Source organism: Rhinolophus sinicus, linkage group LG12 (assembly GCF_036562045.2).
Source record: "Rhinolophus sinicus isolate RSC01 linkage group LG12, ASM3656204v1, whole genome shotgun sequence".
In the NCBI taxonomy this organism is placed as follows: Eukaryota; Metazoa; Chordata; class Mammalia; order Chiroptera; family Rhinolophidae; genus Rhinolophus; species Rhinolophus sinicus.
The window spans coordinates 24,112,420-24,125,914 of record NC_133761.1 but is presented as its reverse complement, the minus strand read 5'-3'; the positions used below and the strand labels follow the sequence as shown (position 1 = coordinate 24,125,914).

The 13,495-nt window shown below is 42.1% G+C and overlaps 1 protein-coding gene across 1 annotated transcript in view; it reads right to left on the bottom strand.

Annotated features, from left to right (window-relative positions):
• The window catches only part of RSPO2 (R-spondin 2), a 151,278-nt gene extending 138,006 nt beyond the window's left edge, over positions 1 to 13,272 (bottom strand). The window contains exons 1-2 of the mRNA XM_019750562.2: positions 12,816 to 13,272; positions 12,164 to 12,420 (exon numbers count right to left, since the gene is read on the bottom strand). Of these exons, the coding sequence (XP_019606121.1) occupies positions 12,164 to 12,257 (94 nt within the window). The 5' untranslated portion in view covers positions 12,258 to 12,420; positions 12,816 to 13,272. The remainder of the gene's footprint in view (positions 1 to 12,163; positions 12,421 to 12,815) is intronic.
• Positions 13,273 to 13,495: the final 223 nt, after the last annotated feature.

Sequence of the window (13,495 nt, the reverse complement as noted above, 5' to 3'; positions counted from 1 at the left end):
ATCTAGAGAAGAACGGAACACTGGTGTGGGCTGGGAACCTTCATCTGCCTCATTCTTGAATCTAGGTAAATATTTCTCTAATGCAGCCCATTTCTTTTTTGTGACAATATCACCTCAGGATGAGTAAAAAACCAGTGAAAACCCGTTGTCTCCAACATCCTGCTCTTCAAGCTCATACGAGGCAATGGTTTGACACAAATCAAAGCATTTCATTCACTTGATGGCTTGAACTTCAGAGCTAAACTCTACATTTTTCCTGTTAAGATTTCATTCATCAATTCATCCTGTCACTCCCAGCCATCATGATCTTTTTGTAACCAGTCAACCAACATTTTACACGTCCTGTTCAACTTCATGTTATGCAGAAGTGTGATTGGCAGGCCATCTGTCTTCGACCGAGTCATTAAGAAAACAGTGTTCCAAACAAGGCTGAAGAGAGTGTCCTGTACTACACCAGAGTCTTCCCTCAAAGTGGACATCAATCCATTCACCACTCTCCGTCGAATGTAATTCAAGTAACATACGAAGATATAACTGCATTTCTCTGCCTTTCCCAAAAGGATTTTTTAAGCCTATTATGCTTTCATACATGCAAAGTATTATTAATGATGAATTTCTGTCAAATGCTTCTTTATCTACCAGGCTAGTAACCCCATTTTAAATAGAAAAAAAATTGTATGGCATAACCCATGGTGTTTATAGTTGCATTGAAACCTCAGGCTTATAATGAAATGTTCTAGAAATTAACATCATGGTCATATAAGAATTGGGAAATGTCTTGTTTTTAGGAATTCAGATTAAATTTATATAATATCTATAGTACTATTTATTACTGAAGTTCAGAATAATGACTCAGAGGCATATGATGCAGAATCTAAGCAATTTTGTTCAGTTTCCTCTATTTAGAAAGGCAAGAATCTTATAATTTGAGTCCAAATAGTTGTCAACAAGAATTTCTATTTAAATACCTATGAGATGCCAGATGTATTACAGATGTCTCACTGTGGCTCTTATGGTGTGAATGGTCCTTAGAGGTCCCTCTACACTCAACAGTCACTGACTTTACAAAACTCTTAAAAGATACCCTCTGCTGTTGGAAAAAGGCAATTTCCAAAGATTCAGAGCATCAAGAATGGGTCTCTCTCATTAATGGATAGTTTCCTAAATATAAGCTATAATCTTCCTATGAAGTTCCTTTATTTTGCCTTAATTCCAAAGAGTAGCATAAATCACATCTTTTCTCCACATAACAGGCTTCAAGTCTCAGGAAGGAGTGACCTTGTTCCCTCTCTTTTTTCCCCTCTCTAGGTCCAGCTTCTGCCATTCTTCAAACCTTTCTCTGGAATTCAACACAAAGATGACTATTTGAAGCTTGCCAAACCCTTTAGAACAGATATTAGTCACTTGAGTCACTTTCAAATCCAAATCATGTTAAGATCACCCATAACAGCTGCAAAGAACTAATTATTTTTACTTCTGAATAAGGGAATGATTAATTTGTATCAAATTCATAATTTTGGATGATCAATTTTCAAGGGGCAATTTCTAAGCCCTACATCAATTTTCAGATAGTATTGTTTAAAGGAAGAATGAAGAAATCTTTCATAACTGACAGGATTCAGTCAAGAATCACATGAGCCACGGCACGACTTATTGACCACCAGGACTGGTAAGAATGGCTTCCCTAACTCCACAACAAACTAACCTCAACCCACTAATTGTGCTTCTGGGAACTACCGCTGTCCATTATCAAACAACATTTGGTTTTGCAAATTACTTAGTCTCCTAGCCCTAAACAAGTTTCTCCACTATACTAAGCTGGTAGAAGGAGGGATTCCACAAGATATCTTTGACCAGTAGAAGTAATACTGTGGACAAGACAGCTCTGATTTCTCTCAAAGTATTAAACAGATATCCAGATCCTTGGATAAATAAAAAATGTAAGCTAGTGTACTCATTCCAATCACCCAACCGACAGCTGTGCTTGGCCACTTCCTCATATCTACTCAGAAGAGCTCAGAGCTAATACCCAAGATCCCTCAAAATTCCCCTACAAACCTGATCCTTAAACACACATATAGACACACTTCCAAAGAAAGTGAACCTCTAACACATCAAGAAGCAAGTGTCAAAAATTAGCATTAATTTTAACAAAGTATTCTTCTATCTATAAGAACTACCCAGAGCATGTGACAAGTCAAAGACTAGGACAGCCTTAACTTAATGTATATTTAGGAATGGTAACCTGGGAGTCCCAGGTGCAATGCTTCTCAATTCACTGGGTTGCAAGTGTTTCTCATTCAGAGGGGAGTCTTGAAAGACCAATTATGGCAGTGGAAGAGCTGAGGAAACAAATATCATTGTTACCCCAAAGGGCTATAAGGGGGATGGGGGTGATGGGCATTGAATGCGTCACTTAGTCATAGCAATATTAACCCCACTATGATTCAACTAAACTGAAACCTGGTCTTGAAACTAAAGTAGTGTGATAAACTAAATATGCAGGTTAATGATGATATAGCACAAATCCCTCAACATTAAAAACCAGCTTTTGACTCCAAAAAGAGACTTCCAACATAGCATGTAAGGTGAACAACAACGAGGGGTCAGAGAATTTTTAAATCCTACCTCAGACTTTATTACATGAGAGGGAAGAGAATCTTTTTTTAAAAAATTAAACTTTGGATTTTCAAAATAAAATCAGACAATTTTCACCATTCTCAAAAGGCTAAAATGCGAGTTTATTGAAAGAAATGGGTTTCTCCAGAAAGATTAAAGAATTTGGGAAACAATTAATTGGGAAGTATTAATTTGAAATCATTTGGGCAACTCCAAATTTTACCAGTTGCTTAAATTTTTAGGCATGCACTTTACAGAAAACATTTTTTAAAAAACAAACAAACAAACAAACAAACGAATGAATGGTTTCCAAAAATACGTGGAAGCTGGAATCCATCCATCTCCAGGTTAATGCAGTCTTTAGGTTTAACATCTGCCTCCCAGATACTAAAACTGTGAGGTTGGTTAAGTTTGCCTTTTGGTGAGAAGATCTTGTCAAAAGGAGATTAGAGACCAGAAATGCTAAGATTGAAAGCTCTCTTTATTGGTTCCTTTTCCCCTCCCTCTCTGTGAGGACGTCAAGATGATGATGGCATCAATCTTTCTGGAGAAAGCAAAGCAGTTTTACCACCTGAACCTACGCTGCAAAGCAAAGCCAGCACAAATCCTACAGAATTTCAGAGAACAAAGCATAAGGAAAAGAATGCAAAGTGTGCCCTCTATCGGTCGGAGTGTTTTAATTGTGGAGTGGCTGCGTGGCAAGTCATATCCAGCAATGAGAGGTAAGAGGCTAAGGCCATTACTGTAGAACAATTCTAAATTGTTGACCCAGAAGCAAGGATCTAGCAGAAGCCCACTTGGCCAGAAGTGAAGAGTGCTCAGCCTGGTTCTGACCAGTCTATGAACCAGCAGTGTGAGAGATACAAGTCACATCAATGCCAGCACCGTATGTCATCAGCTGGAAAACTGCAACAGCGATTTCTAAAACTCTATATTATTGTTGTATTAATGAGTTCAAAATTAGACCATATGAGAAGTTTTAACAGAACCCCTTATGCTATTTATATTTTTGTAAACTTTTTAGGGAAATAGAGAGGAGAGTTTAACAACTATTTTTTGCGTGAGAGATTATTAGCCAAGTAATTATTTACTGAAATAAATCTTGAGATAGTGCTTCAAATGTGTCCTCATACTGTGAATACACACATGGCAAATGGCTGGAAACCCACACATGGAAAATAAACTTAGGGAACAAATTTCTGTATCAATTGGAAGCAGCCATTTGGCATCATGTTAATTAAGAAGGTCGACCTCCTATTTCTTTAACCAATGCTTTTTAACCTGTTGAAGGCAAGAAATGAACCATGAGTCACTTTGAGAATTCAGTGAAAGCTCTAGATCTTCTCGCTATACCTTACCCCCACAACAAGAAAAGATTTTCCTTCTAATTTCAGTAGACAGAAAAACCCTGGCCCCACCTCTGGAAGCCAAGTTAAGAAACCCTACTCAAAAGAAATGTTCTGAGCAAGCCTAACTGTCTTATGAGTGTTCTTAATATCCTTTAGCAGGTGATGAAATTGAAAGGTTTTAAGCAAATTGTAAAGGTTTTCCCCAAACAACTATATAAGAGGGAAAGCTACCTATGTCTGTTTCTCAATGCTTTAGGGTAAAAACAATATTTAATAGCTTTTCTCTAATCCTGATTGGTTACTCTGATTGTCTTACGATGGTTATATGTGTGTATACATAAAATACATACATACATACACACACACATACATACAAACACATGTTGACATACACACACAAGCGTGCACCCACAAACACACATATTTATTCTGGTTACTGTTGTGCCAGAAATATAAGCGGTTACTATAATTCATATACAAGAATAGTGATTTTTTTTAAAAACAATAGTGATCAAAAAATTTACCAACACAGTATGCAAATTTTTATCGGATTATATAATACTTATGGTCCTACACCTCAGTTAATCTACCCCCTCAGCCTTCAGTTACTTAGTATCAGTTATGTTGTTAGCATAATTATGAGTTCTAGGAAGTTCTGAGGCTCCACAAAAGTCTGTAAACCAAAGAACTTTTGGATGGGTTCAAAGGTGATTTATTTCCTTTTTAAATGAATGTTTATGTTAAAGGTGTACTGTGTACAGGAAAGGCCAGGGAATTCAGGTAGGTTGGCTTCTAGTTCTAGCTCTCTTCCATTTAACTGTTAGTTTTAAAAATTATATTTATTTCAGTAAGCAGCTCACCTTCTTGAAAAGTCAGCCCAGTCTCACCTCCTTTGAAAGGTAGTAACATGTCAGGGATCTCCTGGAAGGCACAATGCTGAAAAACTATGTAGTCTATTCACTCCAACAGAAGAACTTGTTCTGAAATACACACACACACACTCCTACCTATGCCTCTCACAGGTATGTCTACATAGCTATATTTATACTAAAGTCATAAACATAAAAATGCAGATTGAATGTTTTCCTGCACTAATTTATGTTATTAATATGATTGCCTTTAAGAACACAGACACCACTTTCTTTTATTTTCCACTAAATGATTATTCGTACGGGCAAAGTATTTGGGGATGAAAATCCCTTATCGACCCTTTCTCTAGAAGTGTTTCTAACATATAGGTTCCTCCCAGAGTTTACCTTACCATGCCCCAAACTCACCTGTCATTTGAGATACTCTATCATTCAAATAACAAACAGATACACCGATAAAAGACTCCATAAGAGAAGCCACAGGCATGAATCTATGGGAGCTGGACGGGGCAGTGGAGGACAGGCCACTGTGAACGTCACTCATCCATTCACAAGGGTGTGGGAATGTCAGGAGTGGGAGCTGATCCAAAGGCACATAACACACATGTGGATATACAAACAGGCACTAGCACTCTGTAAAATGGCAAAGATTTTGAGAAGAGACTTCAGAATAATGACTGGGCTGGGGTTGTTTTATTCCTCAGTGGGTTTTTTTGTTTGTCTTTAAACTCCTTACACCTATTATCTAACCATTCATTCAAACTGCAACTATGTGCGAAGACTTTCGAATTAAAGAAAGATAAAAAAGCCTTTCTCATTAAGTCACCACCTGGGACAAAATAACCAGAATAAAGGTGAAAATGAGAGTTCTTTAAGAGTAGCATCAAAAGCTAAGAAAACTATGAGGGAATAATTGATTTTGGCTTCAGAAGAAAGGCGGAAAATTCCAGGAAGACTTCGTAGAGGCAGTGCCCTTTTCCTGGCGTCTACCACACGCTTAACAACATAAAAACATGAAAACACATGGTATGCTTGGAAATGAAGTAATCTGGTATAGCTCAAGCGTATAGTGCTTTCAGGGTGATAGAGATTTGGAAACAGGCTGCGGTCAGATGGTGGGGAACCCTTGAATGCAACGCGGAAGAGACTGACATTTATTGTACAGTCCATATGGAGACCTGGGATGTTTGGAGGTCTGTTAGCAGAGACGGAACATGATTAGATCTATGGATGAGAAAAATTCAGTGCGGCAACACTGCAAAGGATAGAGTGAGGAAGAAGTAGCTGCTGAGAGATGAGGAGTCAGTGAGGGTCTGAACTCGAAAATAACCTTTGGTAAAAGAAAGGATGGGGTGGATGTAAACAACATTCCTGAGGTAGACTCACTAAATCTGAGTGAATGAATCAAACAGGCTTCCAGCCTTGACACATAGAAACATCATGAATAGAAACAAGAACACAGGCAGAGGAACACAGTTAGGAGAGGGCATAGAAGAGGAAAGAGTTGTCAAGGTTAAGTGCTATCCAAAAGCAATAGATGAGAAATCAGAGGGTAACATAATCTGCAGCTCAAAAAAATCATTCATTCTAAAAAAGGTTAGGACTTGAGTTGAAATTACAGTTTAAGATACAGGGATGGGTCAAATCCCCAATGAAAGCAAAAAGGTAAAGAAATACTAGTCTGTGCCTGCTCTCAATGAGGGGACCAAAGAGAAGTGGGAAGAATGTGGGAAGCACAACTAGAGTGTGGTGTCACTAGCCACAGGAAGAGACTTTCTTTGGAAACGAGTGATAAGATATCTCCAGAGGAATGAGTAACAGAGGACTGTGATAATATTTGTGGAGTTGGCAATGAGGTGAGTATTGAATATGGATGAAGAAAACCCTCTCAGTACAATGATGGAGGTAGAAGCCAGATTGTGACAGATTGAAGAGTGAATGAAAGAGGATTGTTAATCAAGAGAAGGAAAGGGGGAGAAGTGAAGAAAAGGGGAAGAGATTGGGAAACAATGTGAGGAAGCAGGAAATTAAGAATTTTAAAATTGGGGAACAGCAGCATGCTTGAAAAGAGGGTGACTCCTACAGAAATATCCTAGAGGAGACTAGGTGGGGGATTGGCCTTGGAAAAACTAAAAATGCTCTATCCTTCCTTACTCATCCATCTCTTCCTCCCTCCCTCCCCTATCTCCTCCTCCCTTCCCCTGTCCTCTGTCCTGTTGTCATCCTGAGAGAAAGATGAAGAGAAAACAAGAACTGAGAAAGATAAGTAAAAATCCTGTTTAGTTACAAAAACGCAATTCTCCAAAGTCACTGTCCCCACCCCCTTTTCAACATATACCTGCACACCTAAATATGTACACACATATACATACAGGTATATATACATTCTCTATCATAGTTATATATGTAATTTATGCACTTTAGTATTAATTAGCTCCTTCCATATGTATCCCAGCTAAAAATATGAAAATTTATAAATATGGACATGCCACACTGTATTTACCTAATGATCAATCCTTGAATGCTGCAGATCATGGGAAAAAAATAATGAACATCATGATAGTTTGAAAAAAAAAAAAAAAAAGGAAGTTTCAAACTTTATTTTCATCCCAGAACTTACTACCTCCTTTTAGCAGTGTGGTTATCAGGTGCTATATCAAATGATTTGTCTGTCATCTATTCTGGTCTTGGGATAAGAATGCTTATTTCCAGAGGGGAAAAAAAAAAAGGATTAAAAGGCAGTTGGTTGGAAGGAAAGAAGTAAAAAGTAGCCTGGACAATAAATCAAGAGCTGGTTTTGCATTAAGGAATTAGAAGTGTCATTTCCAACTTGGGATTTCTGCAAATATTGGATTCTACCCAAGCTGGATTTTACAAGCAGATAAAGAAAGCCAGGATTAAATGGAGACCTGGAGGAATGTCACCTATTCTGAATCACTTCCAAATTTCAGTAGCTAAATAAGATGTTGGCTGGGGCACGGCAACTTTCTGACCTCCATGCACTAGTAAGATACTAGCCGGAAAAACTCAGAATTCTGCTGGAAGAAAAAGCAGCCCATTAACAAAAGAGAGAACAAAAGAAAAGAAAGAACATGCTTATGTTGCAAAGTTAAACATCACATCAGCTTTCCTGAAATACTCTGGAACTTTAAAAAGTAAGCATACAAAATGTATTTTGAAGCTTTCTCATTTAAGTGTAGGTTAATATGTTCCATGTGCCATTTTGTATTTTGAAAGAATACTGCAAGAAATATGCTGTTACTAAAAGTACTTGTAAAACCAGATATCTCCAAATCTCTTCATTAATTATTTTTTATTATTAATTTCAGGTGTACAAGATAATGTAATGGCTAGACATTTAATCTCTTCATTAAATTTTTAAAAATACAAATTGATTTAGCCCTATGAGGTTTAAGAGAAAATGTTTATGTTTTTTTACCAACCTCGGTTGCCAGAAATACACCACACTGTTTGTGATAAATACTGCAGCTTCATGGAAGAAGCCAAATCTAATCTTAGGAAAATGAGATGTTTCCACACTTCAGTATGGAAAAGACCACAGCAGGAAAAACTTGTCATACCACGCCCCCTACCACCAGACCACCAGAAGTACGAACCACGTTTCGGGGACTTGCTGCTTTTAAAGAGTTTTATCAAGAAGTTTTCATGAAGCCCTAGTTAAAATGTGACTGAGCGTATACACGGAGTGAAAGAGATGTAAAAATAAATCACTATGCACCAAGCTCAAGAAATCCCAGGAGACTATAATGAAGTGATTTGCCCATCCACCTTTCAGTAATTCAACCTGAAATGTGGCTTACAACCATTCCAAAAAATAAAATGAATCAAATAACCCAGTTTACAATACAAACAAATTAGAAGAGGTCCCAAGACAGATACAGGCAGGACGGGTTAACAGTAGCTAAGAATGACTATGCTTTTGAACTGGGAGGTGGGTGAGGGGGCCACTGAGTTACTGCAGCCATACACATGAGTTGTCAATTAGCTTTTCAAAACATTGGCAGTGTCTCCTCTCTACAAGATATTCATTCTCAGTATTGTGTTTGTGCCTAATTAATTTTTTAACTTATTGCTACCAGGCTCTATTAGTGTTTATTAAATGCATTTATATTTTATGAATTTGTTTTCTAAATAAGGGGAACAAAGAGTAATTGGTATTGTTCATGATGGTCTCCCCCATACAAAGGTTTGTCTAAAAGTAGGAAAGGTCAAAATTCTATTCTCTCAATCCTCTGGCTATATTTTGAAATAAAACACGGAGTTAAATGATATATTTGCTCTCTATTCCAGACTGGATGCAATTGATTTCAACTGACTAAATTATCTGATCTCTGCCAAGAATTTTATTTCATTAAGAAAATGATATTATAGCGCATCTGAGATCATAGAGTAGACTAAACATAATGCCAAAGAAGTTCTGAGAATGCTCCACAGTGAAGGTTTGATTATTTGCAGATGGAATATGGAAGAAAAAAAAAAAGAATCAGATCCGAGGCATTAGCCTAACCAATCCTGGTATCACTGCTGCCTACATCGTAGCACAAAGCCAAGAAAATAACTGATCTCTGAAGCCACAACACCTTCTTTTTGGAAGGTACTAATCACTTTTCTTCCTAGAAAGTAATATTTAACTGCCACTATCCAAAACAAAGGGAAAGGGGGGAAATGTTGGTACCACAATAGGCTCTAGCCTGTCAGCTGTCACTGCTGACATGATTTGGCTGGTCGTCAAGCATTCACCAAAGAACTCATTTAAACCAATCTCCTTTGGGAAAGCCGATTGTTTGGTATGGGCAACAATCGGTGTAGGATCAATCAGTGGACATGAGATCAATTAAAACCAGCTTAAGTTTGTGAAGAGGAACAACTCACACAACCTGAGTTAGATCTCTATTCATTTCAATACTCTCACAATACAATCCTTAAGCTTCCTTGCAAGGCAGCAAAGCTACTATCACCCTACACTGTCTAGCCAGCCCTTTAAGTAGTTCCACTTTTAATTAAAAACACAGTACACCCTTTGTTGGCACAGATAGTGTGGTCACTTTTAAGGACCGCAGTTATTTTAGCCAGAAACTTGGGAGTTGGGAAGGAACATCTGTTAAAAAAAGGGGGAGGAGAGATACACTTTGATAGAATTTTTTTTTTTCTGTACAACCTTACCAATTTACATGTACTTGAAAGTATTTGAATTTTATTAAATGGAAAGGTTGGTTTGGCAAAGTTACCATCGCACACTTCAGAATTTAGTTTCTAAATGGCAGCATGTGGGGATGGGGAAGGTACGAGATTTTGCTAAAGCAGCTTTGAAATAAATAGGTTTTGCCTCAGATACCTAAGAAGGCACAGGCAGGACTTGAGGACGGCACTGAGGAGGAAAGCATGCAGTGTTCTCTTCTGGCCGCAGGAGTGCTATAATGTCATTCTCCACCAAATAGCATCTCCACGTTAAGTTCTACTAAAACAATATTTGTGATTCTTCCCTACTCAGCCACAACAGTCCGTTGGATCAGAAAGGCATCCCTGAATTAGTAAATCTGCTGACAATCTATATTTCTCAAACTTTAAGCCCTTGAGTTTCTTCAACCAAGGGGACTGCAACTTCTGCTTCTAAGAGGGGGAAAAGTCTCTCCAAACACTTTTGACCAGTGTAATAAAAAATTGCCAACTTTACTGAATCATACCTTGAAAGAAAACACTGGGGTGGAGAAGGAGCCATTGGGGGTGAGGGGAGGAGAGAGAGAGAGAGAGAGACAGAAAGGGACTTTTCAAAGACTAATATCAATATCAAACTTTCATGGCCTCTGGGAAGAAATTTCTCCCTAGTATTTTTATGCAGAATAATTTCTGAAAAGGAGCATTCCCCAAATGTCGAAAGTGAGAGAGAAAGAGAGTCAGAGAAAGGGGGATCCTTATAACCCACAGGTTTGCAGTGTCAATTGAACAGGGCTAAGAAAGTTGCACGCCAGAGTTATCTCGAGCTCTGCCCTTGGGCGGGCCAACCTCAGCCCCACCGGTAGGTGAGAACAGCTTAACGACGTCCTAAAAAAAAACGATGAAAAATTAGGACGCGAAAAGCTCTCTCCCAAATCTGGATGTAGGACCGGAGACTCCATAAAACGAGTTATAAACAAATCACATCACAGGTCGAGTGAGACATTTATATCCCAGAAAAATCAGATGTGTTAAACTCAAGACAAATTCTAACCGCGAAAAAGTCCAAATTACTAGATAGCTCTAAGGGGATGCGGTGCACCTCCCAGGAGCGGGTAATAGTAATACGTACAAGGTGGGGGAAAGGAAAGGGGGAGTTGTTTAAATCCCCCAGAAGACCTAATTGCGTTCAGCAGCTCTGTCCCTAAAATGCAGCTGGATTAGCTGCGGCCACAGCAGGACTCGGAGATGAGATGAGCTGCGCGCACTAAATCTGCAGGAAAGCTAGCTTTCTGAAACCTTTCTGGAGCCTTTCACTCGCCCTTCCGGCTGCGCACACAAGTGATGGAGTGGGAGGGAGCGGTTCAAAAGCCGCAAGTGAATTTCAGTGCGAACAGAAATCTCTCTCAGAAATAGCTGCTTTTGAGGGAAGTAAGTGGAGAGGGCAAAGTCGGGCCTGTCCCCAAAACATCACTCTGCAGGCGAGCGCTCCCCAGAAAACCTGCTCAAGAGTTACTGCTCAATACAGAAAGTTCAGTGAATCATGCCTACTAGTCTTAGGATCCAGAGAAAGAGATCAGTATTGCCCTTTTCCTGGAAATACAGGTTCTCCACCTCGATATGCTACCCCTCCACCTCTCTCTCTCTCTCTCTCTCTCTCTCTCTCTCTCTCTCTCTCTCACACACACACACACACACACACTATGCACACTATGCTCGGTTGTGTCCGTACATAGGGATCTGGGATGAGGATTTCGGGCGCGTATGCGCTGGGGAAGGTAGCGATAGATGAGCCACAGGGGAGGTCAAGAGCACTAAAAAGAGAGACAGAAAAGAACAAGAAAACTGGGTGCCAGATAAGAAATGAGACGTAAAGAGAAGAGTTTAGGAGTCGAGGCGCGACACGAAACGTGAGCACCGACCGCACCACTTAGCCCGGAGCGCCGGCAGGACACCCGGCTCTCCAGGCGTCTCGCTCCCTTGCCGCGCCTTCTGAGGACAGAAAAGACAGGGTTCTGTAGGTAGTGGGGAGCGGAAGTGTGCACGAGCGAGGGCAGAGGGCACCGTCCTGCCCCTGAGCCGCAGGAGTCCGGGCGTGAGCTCGGCGACCCGCCCCCCGGCCCCACGCACCTCCGGCGGAGTCAGACCCACCTCGTTTACTGCGTCTCCATCGGTTGCCTTGGCAGTGGCTGTAATCCATACAGTTCAGGATGATGAGGGCAAAGGAGAAGAGGCGAAACTGCATCTGGGCGGTCGGACGGGGGAGAGACGCCTCTCAAAGTCGGGGAACTGGAGGGCTCATCGGAGGAGCCGGCGCAGACCTCGCTGCTGGAGAAGACGCAGAGTCGCCACTAGCCCCGGGGCCGCACTGCTCAGTTCGGCACCGTCAGCACCTTTCCGCCTTGAACCTGAGAGACAAGGAGGAGAAACAGGGTGGGTGGGAGATGGAGAGAGCCCCCGGGAGTCAGCGGCCTCTGCGCGCGTCCCAACTTGAGAAGGGGAGGAAGGGGGAAGCGAACTCATAGCCTGGCGCAAGCCGCGGAGCAGCTTAACCCAGAGCGCACAGCTGCCGGCGACTTGGAGAGGAAGGTGATTGCAATCAGTGAATTAGCAATCTCTGCTGAGCTGCAGGCTTCGACCCGGGGAAAGGGCGTGTGCGGCTCTCCAGGGAAAGGAAAGTGCTCCAAAGGCACCGAGGGCGCAGGGTTAAAGAAGCGCTTTTCAGCCCTTTAGTTCCACTGTGCGGTACCCAAGCGCCGCGGTCGCCGTGGCGGGGCGCGGGGCGCCTGCCGCGAGCACTTACGTCTCGGGCGGTGCGGGCGCCTAGGAGCGGCGCTCCATCCCCGGCTCCGGAAGCCAGCCGCCTCCCTAGCACGTGGGCTGGGGAAAAGTTTGCCGAGACCCACCGGGAGCGCGTGGCAGCTCGGGGTGACGGCGGCCGCCGCGGGTTCGAAGTGCACGGAGGGTCCTCCGGACTGGCGGCGCCGGGCAGGAGCGCGGCGAGGCGGGCGCGTCCGCAGCCGCTAGGATGCTGCGTCCCCGCCCGGGAGTGCGAGCCTCCGGCGAGGGGCACGCCCGCTCTCACTCTCGGGGTCCCTATCCAATTGGGCGATTTCCTGAGCCGTCTCCACAGCTACTTCCCAGCTAAGGTTTCTCCCTTGTCAAGTTGTGGGAGACAGAACGCTCACGCGAGGCCGAAAGGATGTGGCGAGCGCACTTTCCGACGGAGATGCAGCTCGGCGGAGGCTCGGGATGCTTCTATAAGTAGGTGGTGCTGTGGTCCAAGGCTTCTCAGTCAAAGCTGCCTCGGAGTTCCTGGGTCCTAAAGCCAGAAACGCTCGGGTTTCCCTGAGGTCCTAAAGAGAGCTGACAGCTCTCAGCGAGCCGAGCCCCCACTGAATCCCCTCCCGGCTTCCCTGGACTGGGTGGCCCAACTGAGGAGCACCTGAGACGGAGGCGCCCCCTGACCGTGCAAGGCCCGGG